This window comes from Anomaloglossus baeobatrachus, chromosome 7 (genome assembly GCF_048569485.1).
Source record: "Anomaloglossus baeobatrachus isolate aAnoBae1 chromosome 7, aAnoBae1.hap1, whole genome shotgun sequence".
NCBI classification, from domain to species: Eukaryota; Metazoa; Chordata; class Amphibia; order Anura; family Aromobatidae; genus Anomaloglossus; species Anomaloglossus baeobatrachus.
The window spans coordinates 149,753,083-149,779,307 of record NC_134359.1 but is presented as its reverse complement, the minus strand read 5'-3'; the positions used below and the strand labels follow the sequence as shown (position 1 = coordinate 149,779,307).

The 26,225-nt window shown below is 43.4% G+C and overlaps 1 protein-coding gene across 1 annotated transcript in view; it reads left to right on the top strand.

Annotated features, from left to right (window-relative positions):
- The window catches only part of LOC142245222 (growth/differentiation factor 8-like), a 645,236-nt gene extending 621,539 nt beyond the window's left edge, over positions 1-23,697 (top strand). Inside the window, exon 3 of the mRNA XM_075317760.1 lies at positions 18,533-23,697. Coding sequence (XP_075173875.1) covers positions 18,533-18,913 — 381 coding nt within the window. The 3' untranslated portion in view covers positions 18,914-23,697. The remainder of the gene's footprint in view (positions 1-18,532) is intronic.
- The last annotated feature ends 2,528 nt before the right edge of the window (positions 23,698-26,225 follow it).

The following is a 26,225-nucleotide window of genomic DNA, read 5'->3' as shown; positions in this document are numbered from 1 at the left end:
CCCTCACTGACGGACTCGGCAAACCATGGCGACTCCCAGCCTTGCCGGGGTCCGAGAGGCCCCTGCCCTGGTGCTGACTGTCCTTTGCACGCTGCTCCAGACCGCCGGGCCACTACCCGTCCGCGGTCCTTCCAGGAACCTCCAAGCAGTCCCACTCCAGACAATCTCCGCCGTCTGCTGACCTTGCTGTCTCTGTCCAGGCACACAGCCTCAGACCACTTCAGGCTGTACTAAACTGCCACTTTGCACTTTCTCTACTTTCACTTCTCTGTCACTTCAGCTTTCTTCTTCAGCTCCACCACACTCCACTCTCCACTCCACTTCACTTCCTTCCACTTCCTCCTCCCTGGCTGAACTGCCTGCTCCTTCCTGCCTCCAGGGCTATGAACTCCTTGGTGGGTGGACACCAACCGCCTGGCTCCACCCCCTGGTGTGGACACTAGCCCCTGGAGGAAGGCAACAAGGATTTCTGGTTAGCTGGTGTACCTGCAGGGAATGTGGGGTGTGTGTGTTGTTGTGACCTGTGACCCCTGGCTTGCCCAGGGCGTCACATTCCCCCTTAGCAAAATGCAGACCGTCCTCGGGCTGCCCGTCCAACACCGGTTTTATTTTCCTTTTTGTTTTCTGTAAATGTAAAAAGAATAAACATATATATATTATAACATCATCCCACATCGGGAGGCACATTCTTAAACGTTGCAAACGGTTTACGGTTACGGTTTCCGCTCTCTCCCACCCAAGCAACCTGGCCCTGATGCTGCCCCTAAAGCCCAGGCAGCACCCCTTGACCCACAGTCCAGCACACGGTACCCGAGCAGGATCTGTCCTTTCCCTCCAGAGGGTAGCCACCGGTTCCTGTGGTGGCTGGGCCCCAGCCTGCTCTGCTGAGGGCCCTCCCTTCAACCTGCCTCTCCGGAGGCGGCATTGCGGAAACGGTAATGGCAAACAACTTATTTACAAGCCACTTAACGTTTGTGGTTGCCCTGCAAGTTCACGGGCTTGTCCATGGATAGTCCTCCATGCAAAACAACTTTTTAAATGGTCCCCACGGGGACAACGGTGACGGCTCCGGCCGGTTGCAAATCACTCAGATAATCAGGTTAAACTTCGGTAATCATTTTTCATCATTTTCAGAACTTTCCAAACTTTTCAACAAACAAACAAAATGGTGGTCCCAACGGGGACTGGACAACGGTGCTCCGCTGCCCTACTCCAGGCCTTCAACTTCATCCGAGGGAGGGGGTGCAGGACTCACTCTGCACTCCTGGCTGCCCCGCAGCTTCACATCCAGGGCAAACCACCCCCTCTCTCCACAGTGTCGGGTGTAACGAACAAGGTCTCCCGGCATTAGGTTGCGGCCGGGATGCTCCTCAGGCAGGTGGGCATTCACATCCCGCCGGGCCACAAACACTTCGGCCTCCAGGCCCGGCTCGTAGATGAACCCGTAGCCCCGGCGGACATCAAACCACCTCACCTGCCCCTCGTACAGCGGTCCCCGGACACGGAACGTGGCCTGGCGGAGACTCTTCCTCTCCCTTATCGCTCTGGCCACCAGCTCGGCCTTCCTCCATTCCCTCTCAGCGATCTCCAGGCCCAGCGGTACCGGCTCCCTATCCCAATACGGCGCTGCTGCCAGCGCACGTGTCGGGCCCCGCGGGACATCCTGGACGTTGCCCACTGTCAGGAATCTGGGCGGCATGTCCCGCGGTGTCTTGGCCTTGGGCGCTGCCTTACAGCAACAACCCGGCGCTACCTCAGCCGAGGTGTGGGGGATGGGCATAGGGGCTTTCCGCTGCTGGGCCTTCGGCTCGGAGCGGGTCATCGGCTCCGGCTCGAGGGATTTTTCAGGGGATGCCTCCGGTTCAACCTTCGGAATCTTCCACGGTAACACCTCCGGTTTACTGCGGGCTCCGGCTACAGGTCGGTCCGCCTGGGCGGGGACGCTGGGTATTGCTACCGGTTGCGGTGGTAGCAGGCCTAGTGGCGGGGTCACGGCCTCCGAGACGGGTGGCAAGGGAGGCAACGGGGGGAGAGGGCTTGGACCGGGCCCCGCAGCCGCGTTGACCGGCCCTTCCAGGGCATCGGGACGTGGGTCACTCACCCTCCCTTTCTCCGCTTCCTCCTCGCGTCTCCGCACGGTGGCTATAACGTCCGCCATGTCGGTCTCCCACTCCTCCATGAGGAGCTGCATCCTGACCTGCAGCCGTTGGTAGAGCTGCGCGGTCCGGATTTCCACCCACGCCGCGGTTCCAGGCGCGGGGGCTACGGTGTCGCAGGACGGCATTCACATGATGGCTTCTTCTTCCAGGAACGGTATGTCTGCAGAGTCCTGGCGTCCCTGCTTTTATAGCTGCAGCTACATGCGTCCAGCCGCCATCGCGTCCCCCTTAGCTCTTTTCGGCCCCTCCTCTCTCGGGGCGGGGTTTTGGCCTTCGCGCCTCTGCTACTCGAGAAGACGCTCGAGCGGGAACTTTTCGCGCCAAAGATGGCGGCTTCTGAAATTTTCCTGCCGGATGCCTCCGGCGGTAACAAGGCGCACCTCTACCAAACGGCAGAGCGGTAAGATCCTGTTCGTGATGCCAAGTTGTCGCGGGCGGGGAGGAGGGTGTCAGCACACTACGCTCACCCCTTCTGCTCGGGTCCGGCGGCTGCTGCTCAGTGGTGGCTCGAGCTGTGGGCCGGATCCCGGGGGTTCTCGAGCGGCGCTCCTCGCCCGTGAGTGAAAAGGGGTTGTTGGGTGTGGGAATAGTTTATTGTCCGTGATGCCACCCACGGTTGTGGTGATTTCACCACCGCTGCTCAATATGGGGATCCCGGGGATGGTGATGCGGAGCAGCCAGGTGTTGTGTTGCCCCTCTGTGGGTAGGGGTTGGTGATCCCGGGGCCCGGTGATGGTGAGGGAGGTGCAGGGCCTGGTGGGCGCAGGGACGCGGGGGCAGCGCTGTGCCTTGCGGCACTGAGGTACTCACTCAGCCAGTAACCCCGACACAGTTCTCAGTAAACAAACGGCTGGTTGGACGGGTCCCTCGGACGGTTCACGGTGCTGCGGTTCCCTGCAGTTGGCAGTGATGATCACTCTTCCCTGCACCTATGTTACATCTATTGGTAGCGATGGATTCCCACCGGTTACCCGCTCCCCGACTACAATCTGGGCCGGCGGAGCTCCACACTTTGCCCGCAGGCGCTGGCCCTGGGGAAACTGGTGCCTTGGTGCTGGCGGTGTCTCCCCTGTAATGGTTGAGCTGTTGCCTTCAATCGGGACTTGGCTGTTGGGGGATCTACGTCCCCCTCACTGACGGACTCGGCAAACCATGGCGACTCCCAGCCTTGCCGGGGTCCGAGAGGCCCATGCCCTGGTGCTGACTGTCCTTTGCACGCTGCTCCAGACCACCGGGCCACTACCCGTCCGCGGTCCTTCCAGGAACCTCCAAACAGTCCCACTCCAGACAATCTCCGCCGTCTGCTGACCTTGCTGTCTCTGTCCAGGCACACAGCCTCAGACCACTTCAGGCTGTACTAAGCTGCCACTTTGCACTTTCTCTACTTTCGCTTCTCTGTCACTTCAGCTTTCTTCTTCAGCTCCACTACACTTCACTTCCTCCCACTTTCTCCTCCCTGGCTGAACTGCCTGCTCCTTCCTGCCTCCAGGGCTATGAACTCCTTGGTGGGTGGACACCAACCGCCTGGCTCCACCCCCTGGTGTGGACACTAGCCCCTGGAGGAAGGCAACAAGGATTTCTGGTTAGCTGGTGTACCTGCAGGGAATGTGGGGTGTGTGTGTTGTTGTGACCTGTGACCCCTGACTTGCCCAGGGCGTCACATTAGTGTATAACGGGGTCTTTAAGAAGGGTATGGACTTCTCTAGATGGACTCAGCGTGTTTTATATGCTTTCGACTGTCTTAAGAAGTGCTTCTCATTGGCACCCATATTGATACAGTCTGATGTAGCTCAACCTTTTACGGTGGAGCTTGGTGTGTCAGAAGTGGGGGTGGGAGTTCTATTGTTTCAAAATCCGTCTCTTGGTAACCTGCGTCCATGTGCCTTCTTTTCTAACAAATTATCTTCAGCCAAACGTAATAACAATATTGGTAATAGGGAATTACTGGTGATCAAGTTAGCATTTGAGGAATGGCGACAATTTCTGGAGGGAGCTACTCATCCTGTTACAGTAATTACTGACAATCAAAACCTTTTTTATCTTGAGTCGGCTAAACATCTTACACCGAGACAAGCTTGATGGTCATTATTTTTTACTAGGTATAATTTTTTTCATTACTTATCGCCCTGGTTCTAAAAACATTAAAGCCGATGCTTTGTCCAGTAGTTCTTTTTTGGGGGATCCCTGTGAGGAACCTGTCCCCATTCTTGAGAAGGAAGTTGTGGTGTTAGTGCTCAGTAGAGATGAGCGAACCGGTCCCGGTTCGGCTCGAGGCCGGTTCGCCGAACGGGGGTCCCGTTCGAGTTCGGTTCGTCGAACGTTCGACGAACCGAACTCGAACGTATAGGCTATAATGGGAGGCAATCACAAACACATAAAAATGCATTATAAATGTACACAAACAGTTAATAAACATTGCCATAACACTTACCGGTCCTCGCGATCCCTTCTGCACTCTGTCTCCTGCCGCTATTCCATCCGATGATCGCTGAATCCTCCCGGTGACCTGCACTGCCAGCAGAGATGCAGGACCTATCGTGATGTCAAAATAGCCATGTGACCAGTCACGTGGCTATTATCTCATTGGCTACAGACTGGTCACATGACTATGACACGTCATGTAGGACCTGCGAGTGCATCTCTCCGGTACACGGTGCACATATGTGTATCGCCGTGTACCGGCGACATGCTCTAGCACACGGTCGACTCCCCGTTCCGTTAGGGACCGGCTGACACAGCCGGTCATTAATGGAGATCACCGTTGCCATAGCAACGCAGTTAGCGGTGACATCACCGCTAACCGCGGCTCCGAGAGCACCGTTGCTATGGTAACGCGTCTGTCAGCGTTACCGCTAGCAGCCAGCACTGATCACTCACGGAGTGAAGGCTGCACGCTGCTTCCCGATTGTAGTGATGATTGTAGTGAGGATGGAGGTTCCCCAGCCCCAAGTGATGAGCTGGTGAATCTCATCCTTCCTCACTACAATCGTCACTACTACTACACTAGTGATGATTGTAGTGAGGATGGAGGTTCCCCAGCCCCAAGTGATGAGCTGGTGAATCTCATCCTCACTACAATCGTCACTACTACTACACTAGAAAGAAAGAAGACAGAAGAGCAGGATCGTGGAGGGCTGACAGGGGGTAATAAAGATGGAGTCTCTAATGTGTCTGTGTATTTATTTCTATTAAAGTATTTTTTCTCTGTGTGGTGTCTTTTTTTTAACCCTTTATCGGAGATTCTTAATGGCCGGGTCAAACGTGCCTGACATTAAGAATCTCTGGCTTAATACTGGCTGGTAAAACAAAGCCAGTATTAACTCATGATTACCCAACAAGCCACCCGGCTCCAGGGCTGTTGGAAGAGTTGGATACAGCGCCAGATGATGGCGCTTCTATGAGAGCGCCATTTTCTGGGACGGCTGCGGACTGAAATCCGCAGCAGAGGCGCCCACAAACCTCGGGCTAACCTGTGCTGCGGATTCTAATCCCCAGCTGCCTAGTTGTACCCGGCTGGACACAAAAATAGGGCGAAGCCCACGTCATTTGTTTTTTAATTATTTCATGAAATAAGTGAAATAATTAAAAAAAACGGGCTTCCCTATATTTTTGGTTCCCAGCCGGGTACAAATAGGCAACTGGGGGTTGGAGGCAGCCCGTGGCTGCCAGCTGTACCTGGCTAGCATACAAAAATATGGCGAAGCCCACGTCATTTTTTTGGTGGGCAAAAAACTTCTGCATACAGTCCTGAATGGAGTATGCTGAGCCTTGTAGTTCTGCAGCTGCTGTCTGCTCTTCTCCATACAGACAGACAGCAGCTGCAGAACTACAAGGCTCAGCATACTCCATCCAGGACTGTATGCAGAAGTTTTTTGCCCCCTGAAAAAATTATGTGGGCTTCGCCATATTTTTGTATGCTAGCCAGGTACAGCAGGCAGGTACGGCTGCCCCCAACCCCCAGTTGCCTATTTGTACCCGGCTGTGAACCAAAAATAAAGGGAAGCCCTTTTTTTATTATTTCATGAATTTCATGAAATAATTAGAAAACAAATGACGTAGGCTTTGCCCCATTTTTGTGTCCAGCCAGGTACAACTAGGCAGCTGGGGATTGGAATCCGCACCACAGGTTGGCCTGAGCTTTCTGGGCCCCACTGCTGCGAATTGCAGTCTGCAGCCGCCTCAGAAAATGGCATTTTCATAGAAGCGCCATCTTCTGGCGCTGTATCCACCTCTTCCAGCACCTGCCTGCTATACCTGGCTAGCATACAAAAATATGGCGAAGCTCACGTCCTTTTTTTGTAGTTTTTTGGCAAAAAAAATAAAAAATGCTTCCCTGGATTTTCCATTGCCAGTGAAGGTAACACCAAGCAGTGGGGGTTAGCAGCCAGTAGCTGCTTGGATTACCCTTAGCTAGCAATACAAAAAATGCAGCGGGAGCCCATATATATTTTTTTTAATTATTTATTTAAATAACTAAAAATAAAATGGGCTTCCCTGTATTTTGATTGCTGGACATCACAGTGCTGTAAAAATAAATCTTTTAAAAAAATGACGTAGCGCTCCGCGGTATTTTTGATTCTCAGCGCAGATAAAGCAGACAGCTATGGGTTGCCACCCCCATCTGCCTGCCGTTACCTTGGTTGGCAATCAAAATACAGGGAAGCCCATTAATTTTTTCTATTTAAAAAATAGTTAAAAAAAAAAAATTACGTTGGGTCCCCCCATTTTTGATAGCCAGCTAGGGTAAAGCAGACGGCTGTAGCCTGAAAACCACAGCTGGCAGCTTTACCGTGGTTGGGGATCCAATGTGGAGGTCCCCTCAGGCTCTTTTTTATAATTATTTTATAAATATTAATAATTACACAATAAAAGTAGGGTCCCCCCCAAATTGGATCACCAGCCAAGGTAAAGCGGACAGCTGTGGTCTGGTATTCTCAGGGTGGGAAGGTCCATAGTTATTGGGCCTTCACAGCCTAAAAATATCAGGCCGCAGGCACCCCAGACGTGGCGCATCCACTAGATGCGCCAATCCTGGCGCTTCACCCCAGCTCATCCTGTGCCCTGGTGCAGTGGCAAACGGGGTAATAAATCGGGTTGATACTAGCTGTAAAGTCACCTGAGATCAAGCCCAGCAGTTTGTGATGTCATGGCGTCTATTAGATACCCAACATCATAAACTGTCAGTACTAACAAAAACAAAAAATCGACAAAAGAAATTTATTTGAAAAAACAGTCCCCAAAACATTTCCTCTTTCACCAATTTATTGTAAGAAAAAAAATAAAGGGGTCCCACGACGACTCTGGACCGTCTAGAATATGGGGGGGGACACTCAGGGAACGTATCCCCCATTTTCTAGTAGTGCGGACCCTTCATGTGAGGAGTGGTGGGTGCAATGAATCTGCACTCACGCTCCCCGGGTCCACAGCAGCAGAGTCCATGTCGTAATGGTTGCTACCAAAGCTGCAATGCCCTGCTCATGAGGTAAGGGCATGCCTAATCAGGAGAACTACTGTAGAGGAATCTCTGCTCACTGGTATATAGGTGCTCAGAGGTAATAATAGATAAAATTAGTGAGTAACCTCGGCACTCTATATCTCCCAGACTAAGTCAGTAAGTCACAATGGATAGTAATGCAAAATCACTCTTTATTGGTCCGTATTAAGAAAATTTTTTTTCATAAGCATATATGTTTTTGTCCAAAACAAGTTACAAATGACGTTTCGGCCTGAGCCTTCGTCAGATTGGACTTATCTGCATGTAATCATGAAAAATGACAATAATCAGTATCACATAAGAGTGAGAGAACAATAACATAAACTCGAACAATGTAGAGGTACAATTGGGATGCAGCAAAAAAATTGCAACACAGCAAGAAATGAAACACATGATACAAATGTCATAATACAGTACAAGGACAATATAGTAATGACAAATATGGGGTCAGAGTAGGCTTAGACAGCTCTGGTACGAAAGAGATGTCAATCATAAAGTAACATGTGCAGTAGGTGTAGAGCTACAGTATGCATGGCAGAGCTAATGGGTAGACCGACCATAGAAAAAGAACGGAGAAAAAGTGGAGAAAAAAATGGAGAAAAAGTGGAGAAAAAGTGGAGAAAAAGTGGAGAAAAAGTGGAGAATAAATGGAGAAAAAGTGGAGAAAAAAATGGAGAAAAAGCGGAGAAAAAGTGGAGAATAAGTGGAGAAAAAGTGGAGAAAAAGTGGAGAAAAAAATGGAGAAAAAGTGGAGAAAAAGTGGAGAATAAATGGAGAAAAAGTGGAGAAAAAGTGGAGAATAAATGGAGAAAAAGTGGAGAAAAAGTGGAGAAAAAGTGGAGAAAAAGTGGAGAAAAAAATGGAGAAAAAGTGGAGAAAAAGTGGAGAAAAAGTAGAGAAAAAGTGGAGAAAAAGTGGAGAAAAAGTGGAGAAAAAGTGGAGAATAAATGGAGAAAAAGTGGAGAAAAAGTGGAGAATAAATGGAGAAAAAGTGGAGAGAAAGTGGAGAAAAAGTGGAGAAAAAGTGGAGAAAAAGTGGAGAAAAAGTGGAGAAAAAGTGGAGAAAAAGCGGAGAAAAAGCGGAGAAAAAGTAGAGAAAAAGTGGAGAAAAAGTGGAGAAAAAGTGGAGAAAAAGTGGAGAAAAAGTGGAGAATAAATGGAGAAAAAGTGGAGAATAAATGGAGAAAAAGTGGAGAAAAAGTGGAGAAAAAGTGGAGAATAAATGGAGAAAAAGTGGAGAAAAAGTGGAGAAAAAAATGGAGAAAAAGTGGAGAAAAAGTGGAGAATAAATGGAGAAAAAGTGGAGAAAAAGTGGAGAATAAATGGAGAAAAAGTGGAGAAAAAGTGGAGAAAAAGTGGAGAAAAAAATGGAGAAAAAGTGGAGAAAAAGTGGAGAATAAATGGAGAAAAAGTGGAGAAAAAGTGGAGAAAAAAATGGAGAAAAAGTGGAGAAAAAGTGGAGAGAAAGTGGAGAAAAAGTGGAGAAAAAAATGGAGAAAAAGTGGAGAAAAAGTGGAGAAAAAGTGGAGAAAAAAATGGAGAAAAAGTGGAGAATAAATGGAGAATAAATGGAGAAAAAGTGGAGAAAAAGTGGAGAAAAAGTGGAGAAAAAAATGGAGAAAAAGTGGAGAAAAAGTGGAGAAAAAGTAGAGAATAAATGGAGAAAAAGTGGAGAAAAAGTGGAGAAAAAGTGGAGAAAAAGTGGAGAATAAATGGAGAAAAAGTGGAGAAAAAGTGGAGAAAAAGTGGAGAAAAAGTGGAGAAAAAGTGGAGAAAAAAATGGAGAAAAAGTGGAGAAAAAGTGGAGAATAAATGGAGAAAAAGTGGAGAAAAAGTGGAGAAAAAATGGAGAAAAAGTGGAGAAAAAGTGGAGAAAAAGTGGAGAATAAATGGAGAAAAAGTGGAGAAAAAGTGGAGAAAAAGTGGAGAAAAAATGGAGAAAAAGTGGAGAAAAAGTGGAGAAAAAGTGGAGAATAAATGGAGAAAAAGTGGAGAAAAAGTGGAGAAAAAGTGGAGAAAAAGTGGAGAAAAAAATGGAGAAAAAGTGGAGAAAAAGTGGAGAATAAATGGAGAAAAAGTGGAGAAAAAGTGGAGAAAAAGTGGAGAAAAAGTGGAGAATAAATGGAGAAAAAGTGGAGAAAAAAATGGAGAAAAAGTGGAGAATAAATGGAGAATAAATGGAGAAAAAGTGGAGAAAAAGTGGAGAAAAAGTGGAGAAAAAAATGGAGAATAAGTGGAGAAAAAGTGGAGAAAAAGTGGAGAATAAATGGAGAAAAAGTGGAGAAAAAGTGGAGAAAAAGTGGAGAATAAATGGAGAAAAAGTGGAGAAAAAGTGGAGAATAAATGGAGAAAAAGTGGAGAAAAAGTGGAGAAAAAGTGGAGAAAAAAATGGAGAAAAAGTGGAGAAAAAGTGGAGAATAAATTGGGAAAAAATGGAGAAAAAGTGGAGAAAAAGTGGAGAATAAATGGAGAAAAAGTGGAGAAAAAGTGGAGAAAAAGTGGAGAAAAAGTGGAGAAAAAAATGGAGAAAAAGTGGAGAAAAAGTGGAGAATAAATGGAGAAAAAGTGGAGAAAAGGTGGAGAAAAAAATGGAGAAAAAGTGGAGAAAAAGTGGAGAAAAAGTGGAGAAAAAAATGGAGAAAAAGTGGAGAAAAAGTGGAAAATAAATGGAGAAAAAGTGGAGAAAAAAATGGAGAAAAAGTGGAGAATAAATGGAGAAAAAGTGGAGAAAAAGTGGAGAAAAAAATGGAGGAAAAAGTGGAGAAAAAGTGGAGAAAAAGTGGAGAAAAAGTGGAGAAAAAAATGGAGAAAAAGTGGAGAAAAAGTGGAGAATAAATGGAGAAAAAGTGGAGAAAAAGTGGAGAAAAAAATGGAGAAGAAGTGGAGAAAAAGTGGAGAATAAATGGAGAAAAAGTGGAGAAAAAGTGGAGAAAAAGTGGAGAAAAAGTGGAGAAAAAGTGGAGAAAAAGTGGAGAAAAAGTGGAGAATAAATGGAGAAAAAGTGGAGAATAAATGGAGAAAAAGTGGAGAAAAAGTGGAGAAAAAGTGGAGAATAAATGGAGAAAAAGTGGAGAAAAAGTGGAGAAAAAAATGGAGAAAAAGTGGAGAAAAAGTGGAGAATAAATGGAGAAAAAGTGGAGAAAAAGTGGAGAATAAATGGAGAAAAAGTGGAGAAAAAGTGGAGAAAAAGTGGAGAAAAAGTGGAGAAAAAAATGGAGAAAAAGTGGAGAAAAAGTGGAGAATAAATGGAGAAAAAGTGGAGAAAAAGTGGAGAAAAAAATGGAGAAAAAGTGGAGAAAAAGTGGAGAGAAAGTGGAGAAAAAGTGGAGAAAAAAATGGAGAAAAAGTGGAGAAAAAGTGGAGAAAAAGTGGAGAAAAAAATGGAGAAAAAGTGGAGAATAAATGGAGAATAAATGGAGAAAAAGTGGAGAAAAAGTGGAGAAAAAGTGGAGAAAAAAATGGAGAAAAAGTGGAGAAAAAGTGGAGAAAAAGTAGAGAATAAATGGAGAAAAAGTGGAGAAAAAGTGGAGAAAAAGTGGAGAAAAAGTGGAGAATAAATGGAGAAAAAGTGGAGAAAAAGTGGAGAAAAAGTGGAGAAAAAGTGGAGAAAAAGTGGAGAAAAAAATGGAGAAAAAGTGGAGAAAAAGTGGAGAATAAATGGAGAAAAACTGGAGAAAAAGTGGAGAAAAAATGGAGAAAAAGTGGAGAAAAAGTGGAGAAAAAGTGGAGAATAAATGGAGAAAAAGTGGAGAAAAAGTGGAGAAAAAGTGGAGAAAAAATGGAGAAAAAGTGGAGAAAAAGTGGAGAAAAAGTGGAGAATAAATGGAGAAAAAGTGGAGAAAAAGTGGAGAAAAAGTGGAGAAAAAGTGGAGAAAAAAATGGAGAAAAAGTGGAGAAAAAGTGGAGAATAAATGGAGAAAAAGTGGAGAAAAAGTGGAGAAAAAGTGGAGAAAAAGTGGAGAATAAATGGAGAAAAAGTGGAGAAAAAAATGGAGAAAAAGTGGAGAATAAATGGAGAATAAATGGAGAAAAAGTGGAGAAAAAGTGGAGAAAAAGTGGAGAAAAAAATGGAGAATAAGTGGAGAAAAAGTGGAGAAAAAGTGGAGAATAAATGGAGAAAAAGTGGAGAAAAAAGTGGAGAAAAAGTGGAGAATAAATGGAGAAAAAGTGGAGAAAAAGTGGAGAATAAATGGAGAAAAAGTGGAGAAAAAGTGGAGAAAAAGTGGAGAAAAAAATGGAGAAAAAGTGGAGAAAAAGTGGAGAATAAATTGGGAAAAAATGGAGAAAAAGTGGAGAAAAAGTGGAGAATAAATGGAGAAAAAGTGGAGAAAAAGTGGAGAAAAAGTGGAGAAAAAGTGGAGAAAAAAATGGAGAAAAAGTGGAGAAAAAGTGGAGAATAAATGGAGAAAAAGTGGAGAAAAGGTGGAGAAAAAAATGGAGAAAAAGTGGAGAAAAAGTGGAGAAAAAGTGGAGAAAAAGTGGAGAAAAAAATGGAGAAAAAGTGGAGAAAAAGTGGAAAATAAATGGAGAAAAAGTGGAGAAAAAAATGGAGAAAAAGTGGAGAATAAATGGAGAAAAAGTGGAGAAAAAGTGGAGAAAAAAATGGAGGAAAAAGTGGAGAAAAAGTGGAGAAAAAGTGGAGAAAAAGTGGAGAAAAAAATGGAGAAAAAGTGGAGAAAAAGTGGAGAATAAATGGAGAAAAAGTGGAGAAAAAGTGGAGAAAAAAATGGAGAAGAAGTGGAGAAAAAGTGGAGAATAAATGGAGAAAAAGTGGAGAAAAAGTGGAGAAAAAGTGGAGAAAAAGTGGAGCACCCTTTGGTGCCTTTCATGTGGCACTAAGGGGTGCTTAGCTTTGTATTTTGCCAAAAAAATGAAAAAAAAAAATGACGTAGGGTTCCCCCTAGTTTTGTAGCCAGCTAGGGTAAAGCAGACGGCTGCAGCCTGCAGACCACAGCTGGCAACCTCACCTTGGCTGGTAATCCAAAACTGAGGGCACCCCACGCTGTTATTTTAAATTAAATAAATAATTTTAAAAAAAAAACACGTAGGGGTCCCCCAAAATTGGATCACCAGCCAAGGTAAAGCAGACAGCTGGGGCCTGATATTCTCAGACTAGGGAGGTCCATGGTTATTGGACTCTCCCAAGCCTAAAAATAGCAGGCCGCAGCCGCCCCAGAAGTGGCGCATCCATTAGATGCGCCAATCCTGGTGCTTCGCCCCAGCTCATCCCGCGCCCTGGTGCGGTGGCAAACGGGGTAATATATGGGGTTAATACCAGATTTGTAATGTCACCTGGCATCAAGCCCTGGGGTTGGTGAGGTCAGGCGTCTATCAGATACCCGACATCACCAACCCAGTCAATAATAAAAAAAAATAGACGACAAACACATTTTTATTTGAAAAAACACTCCCCAAAACATTCCCTCTTTAACCAATTTATTAGAATGAAAAACAAATCCAGGTCTGCTGTAATCCAAGGGGTTGCCATGACGATCCACACTGTCCCAGTCAATGAAGAGCAGGATGTTCCCCATTGGCTGGGAGAGCGGTGCAGTGACCTGAGCTAACATCAATGGGTCAGCCCAGGTCACTGCAGGGCATGACAAGTGCTGCTGTCAGCGAGGTACATTACCTGCGCTGATCTCCAGCACACTGACAGCCCCTGTCACTGAGTTCAGTGACCGGCGCCTTCACAGCCAAATATCGCGAGAGGTCCGTGACGTCACCGCTAGTCTCGGGTCGGAAGCGAGAGGTGATGTGACAAGCGGTGGCCATGGAGGACAGTGACAGCGCTGAGGTCGGGATGGCGGGACTTCATCACCGCAGGTAAGCCGAGCGGGGGGGGGATGTGTGTGTGTGTGTGTGTGTATGTATGTGTACGTGTGTGTGTGTATATGTGTACATGCCGCGGGCAGGAGGGAGCGGAGTGAGCTGAGCGGGGAAGTGTGGGCTTCCTGCACGTAACTAAGATAAACATCGGGTTACTAACCAAAGCGCTTTGCTTGGATACCCGATGTTTATCTTGGTTACCAGCTTGTGGCAGGCTGCCAGCGATGGCTCCTGCACATTGTAGCTGTAAAAAGCCCTGCTTTTTGCTGCTAGAACCGTTCTCGAACGTATCTAGAACTATCGAGCTTTTGCAAAAAGCTCGAGTTCTAGTTCGATCTAGAACACCCCCAAAAATCACTCGAGCCCCGAACTGGAGAACCTCGAACCGCGAACCGCGCTCAACTCTAGTGCTCAGTACTGATGTGGAGTCTGAGATTGCTAAGGCTCAAGGTGATGAGCCATCTGGAGTTGCGGTGAACAAGTAATTTGTTGCCCTGAATCTTCGTCTTAAGGTTCTGGGCAATGTCAAATTATTTCCCCTTACCGTCATTACCTAATACCAAGAATTTAACCCAGGTGTTTGTTTGTGAGATTGTCAAACTCCATGGAGTCCCCTCTAATATTGTCTCTAGAAGAACTCAATTTATTACCACCTTTTGGAGAGCTTTCTCCTCTCGGTTGGGGATTAAACTATCTCATTCGTTGGCGTTCCACCCTCAGTCTAATGGGCAAACAGAACGCATGCATTAGAATTTGGAGTAATATTTATCTTGTTTTGTTTTAGATAATAAGGAAGAGTGGTTCTCATTCCTTCCTCTTGCTGAATATGCAATCAATAATTGCCACCATGAATCCTCTGGTATATCTCCTTTTTTTGTGTCTATGATTGTCATCCCCAGTTCTGTACATTTTAGGAGGGCCACCCATCAGGAGTACCTGGGGAGGACAAATTGGTCTCAGCATTATCGTCTACATGAGATTAGCTTCAGCGGCATTTGTGTGACATGAGTTCTAAGTAAAAACGTTCAGCAGTCATTAATAGAGTTGGGCGATGTTTGAGGTTCGAAGCTCGCCAATTTCATGTTCGAGTGATTTTGGGGGGTGTTCGAGAACGAACTCGAACTCGAGCTTTTTGCTAAAAGCTCGACAGTTTGAGTTAGGGTCGAGAATGGTTCGATCACCTTAAACGTGGCTTTTCACAGTAAGGCTAACTGTACATGTTGCTATCTGCATGCGTCCTGCGTCCCGAGCACAATCCCTCTCCCTTTCCTAAGCACCGATCACGGGCGCCTCGCTCCACGTCTGTCACAAATCTGTGGCGTCTTTTCCTCTTTAGAAAATGGCTGCCACTTCATTAGTCAATTAGTTATTCCGTGCTTTCCCCGCTCACCAGGGCCTATGATTGGTTGCAGTCAGACACGTCCCCAAGCTGAGTGACAGCTGTCTCACTGCAACCAATCACAGCCGCCGGTGGGCGGGTCTATATCGTGCAGTAAAATAAATAAATAAATAATAATAAAAAAAAAAAAATGTGGTTCCCCCCCATATTTGATACCAGCCAGGATAAAGCCACATGGCTGGAGGCTGGTATTGTCAGGATGGAGAGCACCACGTTATTGGGAGCCCACCACCCTAACAATATCACCCAGCAGCCGCCCGGAATAGCCGCATGCATTGGATGCGACAGTCCCAGGGGACTCTACCCAGCTCATCCCGAATTGCCCTGGTGCGATGGCAATCGAGGCAATAAAGAGTCAATCATGCCAGGAGTCTCCCCGAGATACCTTCCATGATCAACCTGAAAGTGAAAGTAAATAAACACACATAGCGAAAAATCCTTTATTTGGAATAAAAGACAAAAAAAAACCCTGTTTCACCATTTTATTAAAATCCACAAATACCCCTCCAGGTCCAACTTAATCCACACGACACTGTCAGCTCTGCTACAGAACACGAGTGCCCTGTATCAGCTTTACATAGCTTTACATAGGTCAGTATCATTATCATTAGAGGCAGTAGCTACGTGAATAGAGTGCTTGCCTAAGTAGCATTAAGTCGCGAGTTCTAGTCCCGGTAAAGAACTTTTTTTTTTTTAAAATTTAAATTATATTTAGAATACATTTATAATATATTTATAACTATAAATAAGTATGCACTTAGATGAGGAGTCGGATATCAGCTGTGAGCTGCGGGACACACCTCTAAAATCGGAGCAGTTCACGGAATGAGGCTGCATTGCTCTCTCCTCTCTCTCTCTCTTTCTCTCTCTCTTTCTCTCTCTCTCCTTTCTCTCTCCTTTCTCTCTCTCCTTTCTCTCTCTCCTTTCTCTCTCTTCTCTCTCTCTCTCTTCTCTCTCTCCTTTCTCTCTCCTTTCTCTCTCTTCTTTCTCTTCTTTCTCTCTTTCTCTTCTTTCTCTCTCTCTTCTTTCTCTCTTTCTCTCTCTCTTTCTTTCTCTCTCTCTCCTCTCTCTCTCTTTCTCTCTCTCTTCTTTCTCTCTCTCTCTTTCTCAGATCTCGCGATGATCAGCTGATGCGGTCACCTGACGGAATCAGCTGACACTATAAGTCTAGCGGTGAGGCCGGCTTTTTACCGCCCGGCCAGCTAAACTATCAGCTGATGCCGTCGGACAGGAGTCTGCACTGAAGTGTGTAGTTTGTTTGGTTTTTTTTGCACTGATGCATCAGCTGATTGTATAAAAGCTGTTTATACAATCAGTTGCTGTGTCATGTGATTCAGGCCCTTGAACCTGACACATCATCTGATCGCTTTGCCTTCCAGCAAACCGATGATATTGGATCCGGATTGTACGCCGCGGGACCCTTGACCCAGGATTACTGCGGAGGGGGGTTCTTTATTTCACTAAAGATGGAGTCACTAATTGTGTTGTGTTTTACTTATAATAAAAATATTTTTCTGTGTGTTGTGTTTTTTTTTATCGGTACCAGAAATTCATGGTGGCCATGTCTAATATTGGCGTGACACCATGAATTTCGGGCTTAGGGCCAATTGATAATATACAGCTAGCCCCAACCCCATTATTACCCAGTGACCCACCCGTCACCAGGGCAGCTGGAAGAGTTGGATACAGTGCCAGAAAATTGCGCTTCTATGAAAGCGCCATTTTCTGGGGCGGCTGCAGACTGCAATTCGCAGCAGAGGGGCCCAGAAAGCTCAGGCCAACCTGTGCTGCGGATTCCAATCCCCAGCTGGCTAGTTATACCTGGCTGGACACAAAAATATGGTGAAGCCCACATCATTTGTTTTTTAATTATTTCATGAAATAAGTGAAATAATTAAAAAAAAAGGGGCTTCCCTATATTTTTGGTTCCCAGCTGGGTACAATTAGGCAGATGGAGGTTGGAGGCAGCCTGCTTTACCTGGCTAGCATACAAAAATATGGCGAAGCCCACGTCATTTGTTTTTTAATCATTTCATGAAATAAGTGAAATAATTAAAAAAAAGGGCTTCCCTATATTTTTGGTTCCCAGATGGGTAAAAATATGCAATAATGGGTAATAATGGGTAATAATCAGTTAATACTAGCTTTGTTTTACTAGCTAGTATGAAGCCAGAGATTCTTAATGTCAGGCAAGTTTGACCCAGCCATTAAGAATCTCCAATAAAGGGTTAAAAAAAAGACACTACACAGAGAAAAAATACTTTAATAGAAATAAATACACAGACACACTTAGAGACTCCATGTGTATTATTCTCTCTTATCGCTCCCTGTGGCAGCCGGGCAATTACGGAATGGGGAAGCAGACCAGGAAGCCGACCGTGTGCCAGAGCATGTCGCCGGTACACGGAGATGCTGGAACGATCACCGCGTACCGGAGAGATGCAATGACAGGACCTAGCATGACATCGAGCCATGTGCCCAGTCTGTAGCCAATGAGATAATAGACACGTGACTGGTCACATGCTATTTTGACATCACGATAGGTCCTATCATCAGTGCTAGTTACCGGGAGGATGCAGCGGTTATCGGAAGGAAAAGCGGCGGGAGACAGAGTGCAGGACGCATCGCGGGGACTTGTAAGTGTTATGGCAATGTTTATTAAATGTATGTGTACATTTATAATGTGTTTTTATGTGATTGTGATTGCTTCCCATTGTTTTCAATGGGGTTCGAGAGGTTCGTCAAACGGCTCGCCGAACCGAATTCGAATGCAGCCTCCGTTCGACGAACCGAACTCAAGCCTCTAGAGGCTCGCTCATCTCTAGTCATTTATCCGGTTGCTTTCCACCTGACATTACCTGTAGCTTACAAGCTGGTGACATCAGATGTCTTCTTACAAGACAATGTTTTCCACAGATCTCTATTAAATACATATGTGGATTCAGGAACCCCTCTACCCTTACTTCTGCTTCCGTTCTTAGTAGATGGGTCATTAGAATTTCAGATGTCTAAAATCATTGATTGTCATTTCATTCGCCGATTTTCACAGTATTTGGTTCATTGGTGAGGTTATGGTCCTGAGGAGAGAACTTGGGTACCAGCTTCAGATATCCATGCTGAGCGCCTGGTTAGGACATTCCATCATCTCCATCCTGAAAGACTGGGTCATGAGGGTTCAGAGGCCCCTCTTAGTGTGAGAGGTACTTTCACACAAAGTTTTGCACAAACTTTGCTGATAGTCATTGAGGCATTGGACTATGGTTTCTCTAGTGTAAGGGATCAACACAGGCAGACTCGGGTGTCAACCTGTTGTGTGCTGAATCATCTGAAGGCTAGCAAGAGTTAATCCGGAATATTGATGGAGGATTAAAGCTAATGTCCTCCCAGCAGCGGGGTTTATTGTACAGGCGCCAGGCAGGTTTAGAATGCCATTAACCTGCAGATTAACCTCATATCTGCAGGTTAACATTTTTCCCTGTGACAAGTTCCTTTTAACGGTGAGTTAGATGGCCCATCTTAGTATACCGTAAATATTTTTGTACATAAAACATGAAAGCAATAGCAAAGTCAAAATTGTAATTATAGATCCTGTACAATTTGTATGTATTTAAGATGTCATAATATTTCCTCATATATTATATTTTTCAACAGATGCCTTTTATTGAAGTGAGAGTGATAGACATGCCAAAACGATTTAGAAGAGAGTCTGGCATTGACTGTGATGAGCATTCATCTGAAACTATGTGCTGCCGTTACCCATTAATAGTAGACTTTGAAGCTTTTGGTTGGGACTGGGTTATTGCACCCAAAAAATATAAAGCAAACTATTGTGCTGGAGAATGTGGACTACAATTTCTTCAAAAATATCCCCACGGCCATGTTATTAATCAAGCAAGCCAGAAGGGTCCTACTGGACCATGCTGCTCTCCAAATAAATTGTCTTCTATTAATATGCTTTATTTCAATGAAGAGGAAGAAGTTATTCAAGGTAAAATTCCAGGAATGGTAGTTGATCGTTGTGGGTGTGTATAAGTGTTACTTAAAAGCATTTTATGATGGCATCCCAACATCTGTACAGATACAGCTAAGATTATAATGTACATGTAAAACATTTCAGTAATAAAAACAAAATGACAATATTATGATGCAAGATTTAATAGGCTGTAACCTAAAATGTGAAACTATTTGAAGCGTTCATTTAAAAATCATCTTTTATTTTTAAATGTTGATATTTAGCATGAGCAAACTTTACTCAGGTTATTTTCATGCAAAATAGTCAAAATGTATTAAAAACTTGAATATGTTATATATAATGCCATGAGTTGGTTATAGCAATGTTTACAGAAAGATATATTGTTGTGTGAACAGGTGCTGAAAGACAGCAACAATTAGTGACTAAGGATGAGCAAACCCGAACACTGGGTGTCCGAGTCTTGGACCTGAAAGTGGACTTTTAACTGTTCCTATGGTTCCTGTTTGGATATATCATCCAAATAAAGCATGTTGTAAGGCTACAGAACAGCCAATCAGCAAGCTTTTCTACTGTGGTCACTCCCAGCTCCATCACAGCCATGTCAATTATTGGCATGATTGTGATTAGTCAGTGCACCACTTGAAAAAAGAGGACAATTTCTTTTTAAAAAGTGACATGGGCTCCCTCACTTTTTTTTATAATAAGAGCAGCTAACACAGACAGCTACAGGCTCCAACCCCCAGCAGTCTGCTTTACCTTGGCTGGTTATCAAAAATAGAAGAGATTCCATTGCATTCTGTTTTTTTAATTATTTAAATAAATAATTTAAAAAAAGGCATGGAGTCCACCTAATTTTCAATAACCAGCCAAGGTAAAGCAGGCCAATGGGGGTATTATCAAGATGGGAATCTCCATGGTTATTTGGCTCTTCCCAGTTTAAAATTAGCAGCCTGCTGACACTCCAGAAGTGGAGCATCTATTAAATGTGAGGAATACTTAGCTGGCTCTTCCCAATTGACCTTGTGCAGTAGCAGTAGGGGTAATAGTTAATAGGGTTGATGTCAGTTGTGGATTGACAGCTGACATGAAGCCCTGAGGTTAGTAACCCTCCATGACTATCCTGGTAAATGAATGCTTAAAATAATACACACAGGAAAAAATACTTAATTTGAATAAAAACTCCCAAACACCCTCATTCATCAAGTTATTAAACTGGTTGTTCTCTACTGAGACAACTCCTTCTGATTCCACATGTATCCCCCAGGTGAAATAATAAAGACTAAACTCACCTCCCATACCTGTGGCCTTCCAACGGTGTCCAGATCGCAGTGCCGGGGTTCACTTGGGGTTGTGATGTCAGGTGAACACCGCGTCCAATTAGCATTGGCTTCTTTCTCCCCACCTTCGGACCAAATTAGTTAACAGGAAGTGAGCGCAGCCACTGTAGAAACATGTGGAATCAGAAGGTGTTGTCTTAGTAGTGGATAACTCCTTCAAATAAAAAACTTAATGATCATACAACAGGTAATGTCCTACAATGCTTCCTATCTAATCTCGTTTTGATAAAGTACTGAGACTGAGTTCCATAGGTTATTGGCAGTCAGTATTGCCAGACCCGGAGCTTCACCAGTGGGGTTGAGGTCCCGTAAGGTGACTGATGGCAGCGCCTGTGGGAAAATCCAAGGTTGGCACTAATCGCAAGTAACCTATAGACCCTTGTTCTAAGAACTTTCTCAGAATTAGACTCCATAGGAATTGATGGGCATCATCGGACATTACCTGTTGGATTATTGTCAGAACTTTCAGGAATTTTTTTAAATTAATAAATTGGTGAACAAGGGTGTGTGGGGGAGTCTTTAATCATATATACTGTGTGGTTTTTTTAAACCATTCACTTACCAGCTTTGTAATGAGGGTGTCTAATTGACGCCTATCCATTACTAACTCCTTGGCTTGATGTCAGCTGTCAACACACTGATATCAGCCCCAGTAACTATTACCTTGATTCCCACTGCAACAGGATAATTGGGAAGAGTTAGGTAAAGCACCAGATTTAGCACATGTAATGGATTCACTATTTCTGGGGTAGGTGTGGGCTGGTATTTTTAAGCTGGAAAGGGCCAAACAGCCATGGCCCTTTCCACCCTGATCATACTAGCCCCCAGTGGTGTGCTTTACCTTAGATGGTTATCAAAAATGAGAGGGATCCCAAACGTTTTTTTTTTAAATGATTTATTCAAATAATTAAAAAAAAATGGCATGGGATTCTCTATGTTTTTGATAACCAGCCAAATTAAAGCAGACCACTGGAGGTTGCCACTCGTAGCTGTCTGTTTTACTCACACTTATTATCAAAAATAGGACGGGAGCCCAAGACAGCTTTTTAATTATTTATTTTACATTAATTAGCTGACTGGCTGCAACCAATCACAGACACTGGAACAAAGGGTGAGTGGCGGGTGGCGTGTATAGCAGGCTGATTGCAACCAATCACTGACACTGGAACAGAGGGTGGGTGGGGGAAGCAGGGAATATTCATGTAGTTTAATGACCAATGCAGAAAAGAGTCTGATGGCTAAGTTATTTTCGGGGAGACACAAGGTATGAATTGTCTAGCACTTACCCCCATTTTGCTTCCTTTTACAGCAATCTAGCACTTATTGCAACCATTTTTGAGCCAATTTACAGCACAGATGTTCGGGTCCCTATTGACTTGTATGGGGCTTGTTGTCTGGGGTCAAGTCCGGCTCCTGAACAGAACTTTTTTTTTAAAGTCAAGCAGAATCAGGTGAACTCGAACATCCACTGGTCCGCTGATCTCTGTCAGTGACAAATACAGTATTTTAATAAATACACTTTTTCCCTTTAAAAATTCTAAGCTAATTCAGTACAATGAACATATTGAGTTATTTTATGTTTACACGTTTATGTCCAGTCTGACGTTATGTTGTCACATAGCCACGTGTAGGTATTGGAACATCTTTAACATGTTGCATGTTTATTAATATTTACCATTCTAAAATCATTTCAAACAGCACACCACCTTCTTTTGAACCTAACAAGCTTAACTATTCTTGCATGTACAAATATTAATATATTCCCTTAAAAAGGCCATCCCATCTGTTATTATGTTATACTTTTGAACAGCGTGAAGATTTTACAGAGACATCATGGAACTGAAGCATTTATTCAGCATTCTCTAGGTTTCATTTTGCTTACTTGCGGTATACTCATGTTCCTGTTTATATTCTTATATTGATTGTTAAACTAAAAGGTGAAATGGAAAGGCTCAGGTAGCATAACTATGAAGATTATTTAGGCAATTTGGTCATTCCTTGCTTCTTCCATGTTAATGTGAACATTATTATAAAAAAAAAACAACATCACCTCCACTGCCTTAAAGTGTGTATTAATAATCATCTATACAAATCCCTATACGTATAATCAGTATCTGCTTTCTTGAAAATGTGTAGTTAGAACTCAGGCATGCAATGTAAGCAAATAAGTAGCTTGAAGTCATAGATGTGAAGACGATTGAGTCAAGAGTTAAGGCCCAGTCACACACAGAGATAAATCTTTGGCAGATCTGTGGTTGCAGTGAAATCAAGGACATATTGTTCCATTTGTACACAGCCACAAACCTGGCCCTAATTGTCCACAATTTCACTGCAACCACAGATCTGTCGCAGATTTATCTCTGTGTGTAAAGTGGCCTTTACTGTGATTATTCCCTAATAACGCCCATTCTGGCTAGATTGAAGCCCATTGGGAGAGGTACAGTATCATAAGTTGTTCCCAATCTTCAGTATGGGTTATGTTCTAACTTTGTGCAGAGTACTTGCTGTGGCTTAATCAGCTCCAAGAGAATGTGCCTGAAACCAGGACCCTGTCACGTCAGGATTGAGAATAGCTTATGAGTATTCACATGTGCCAAAGAGATTTTAATAAAGCGAGAATAGGTGCTATTGGGATGTAGCCATCATCATTACTGCTCACGAGAGCGGCTCTACTTCCATTCATCTAAAAAACTAATTTTCTTTTAATCTGTCAGATTCCTTTAAGAAATGTCATTAGAATTATATTAATTGAACAAAAAAGTTCTCCAATTTTCAAGTCTGCTAATATAGTAATTAGACATGTCAGAAATTAAGATTGGTAGAAATACAAAACTGAACCACTATTGATACAATTTAAAAAGTAATGAATTTATTTCAGAACTTTCTAAATATACTATTATACAGTACCTCACATGTGTGTACTGAGCCAGAAACTAACAAACTAAGCAGCACAATCATAATAAGCTTACAATCATTCATCCAAAATCGCAATACTGTTTCTATGTTTTGTAAGAATTAATGTTTTCTAAGAGTGAAATTACAACTATTTAACATTTTGCAGATACTTAGAAAAATATTTTTAATTTAATGTTCTGTTTTTCATTATGGTTTATATATGTATATGTACTAAGTAATAAATGTGCTTATCAGCTAAATAAACAAGTTTTGTTTAAATCATTAGCATGTGGCATATCACATGAATGTATAGAGCTCAACTCTCCAACATGTATAATAACTGACACAACTTATTAATATGCAATAATAATGTGTAACCCTTTAGTCCTCAGTCTGATATTAAATCACAAAAACATGAAAAAAACAAATATAAGTTATAATCGACATAATTCATTAAGGCTAATTAATATAAAATATGTGACAAAAAAGAGGTAGGGTGATAGATTTTACCTTATAGCAGCTACCCATATAAACATTATAACATAAGGACATGCAAATTAAATAACCTTCTTAAGGACAAATAAGAATTTGCCTCGTAAAAGAAAACTATACATTGGTTAAATCAAGAAAAACTTTGAATAGTACATCTTGTAAAATATTATATATATATATATATATATATATATATATATATATATATTTATATATATATACAGTCAGGGCCAGAAATATTTGGACAGTGACACAAGTTTTGTTATTTTAGCTGTTTACAAAAACATGTTCAGAAATACAATTATATATATATAATATGGGCTGAAAGTGCACACTCCCAGCTGCAATATGAGAGTTTTCACATCCAAATCGGAGAAAGGGTTTAGGAATCATAGCTCTGCAATGCATAGCCTCCTCTTTTTCAAGGGACCAAAAGTAATTGGACAAGGGACTCTAAGGGCTGCAATTAACTCTGAAGGCGTCTCCCTCGTTAACCTGTAATCAATGAAGTAGTTAAAAGGTCTGGGGTTGATTACAGGTGTGTGGTTTTGCATTTGGAAGCTGTTGCTGTGACCAGACAACATGCGATCTAAGGAACTCTCAATTGAGGTGAAGCAGAACATCCTGAGGCTGAAAAAAAAGAAAAATTCCATCAGAGAGATAGCAGACATGCTTGGAGTAGCAAAGTCAACAGTCGGGTACATTCTGAGAAAAAAGGAATTGACTGGTGAGCTTGGGAACTCAAAAAGGCCTGGGCGTCCACGGATGACAACAGTGGTGGATGATCGCGGCATACATTCTTTGGTGAAGAAGAACCCGTTCACAACATCAACTGAAGTCCAGAACACTCTCAGTGAAGTAGGTGTATCTATCTCTAAGTCAACAGTAAAGAGAAGACTCCATGAAAGTAAATACAAAGGGTTCACATCTAGATGCAAACCATTCATCAATTCCAAAAATAGACAGGCCAGAGTTAAATTTGCTGAAAAACACCTCATGAAGCCAGCTCAGTTCTGGAAAAGTATTCTATGGACAGATGAGACAAAGATCAACCTGTACCAGAATGATGGGAAGAAAAAAGTTTGGAGAAGAAAGGGAACGGAACATGATCCAAGGCACACCACATCCTCTGTAAAACATGGTGGAGGCAACGTGATGGCATGGGCATGCATGGCTTTCAATGGCACTGGGTCACTTGTGTTTATTGATGACATAACAGCAGACAAGAGTAGCCGGATGAATTCTGAAGTGTACCGGGATATACTTTCAGCCCAGATTCAGCCAAATGCCGCAAAGTTGATCGGACGGCGCTTCATAGTACAGATGGACAATGACCCGAAGCATACAGCCAAAGCTACCCAGGAGTTCATGAGTGCAAAAAAGTGGAACATTCTGCAATGGCCAAGTCAATCACCAGATCTTAACCCAATTGAGCATGCATTTCACTTGCTCAAATCCAGACTTAAGATGGAAAGACCCACAAACAAGCAAGACCTGAAGGCTGCGGCTGTAAAGGCCTGCCAAAGCATTAAGAAGGAGGAAACCCAGCGTTTGGTGATGTCCATGGGTTCCAGACTTAAGGCAGTGATAGCCTCCAAAGGATTCGCAACAAAATATTGAAAATAAAAATATTTTGTTTGGGTTTGGTTTATTTGTCCAGTTACTTTTGACCTCCTAAAATGTGGAGTGTTTGTAAAGAAATGTGCACAATTCCTACAATTTCTATCAGATATTTTTGTTCAAACCTTCAAATTAAACGTTACAATCTGCACTTGAATTCTGTTGTAGAGGTTTCATTTCAAATCCAATGTGGTGGCATGCAGAGCCCAACTCGCGAAAATTGTGTCACTGTCCAAATATTTCTGGACCTAACTGTATATATTATTTTATAGTACTGTGATTGGTGAGCCGCACAGCGACCCCAGAAATAGTTTAGGGACTAGGGAGAGTTTCAGCTGGAGAAGGGATAGTGTGTTATAGTGTTGCAGTACCTGCTGGTAGAACAGTAAACATACAATCCTTTTCAGGGCCAATTGAATGCTATTCTATTCTCTAATAATACCATACTAAGGCTCTGTGCCCATGGGAGGAAACACCTGTGGTTTCTGGATGCATGAAAAGTCGTAACATGCTGCGATTTTATTCTGAAAATGTCCGAGACATGCCAATGCAAGTCAATGGGTTCAAGAAAAAAAACAGACACCACATGGACCATACTGGTGACGTCTGTTTTTATGGATACAATTCTATCATGTTGCACACAACACTGTAAATGCTCCTGAACGTGACTGTAAATGGTCCTGTAAATGACTAATAACTGCTGAGAAAAAAACGGATTGCACACGGATGATAAGTGAAAAAAAAAAATCGTCCTACTCTCCTGGATGAGAATGGGATCGTTTTTTTATATGTTTGTGTGAGTCCAGCCTTATTCTGTATTTAGTGTAGAGCAAACTTCTAGAGTAGGCATAATGTATTAGAGGTCTGTAGACAGGGATTCTAACTCCTGCTGCTGATACCTTAAAATGTATCTCCCAGTGATCATATGAGAAGGACACATAGAAATATGACTAGAATTGGGAGTGAAGATACAGTTGTGCTCAAATGTTTACATACCCCGTCAGATTTTTTGCTTTCTTGGCCCATA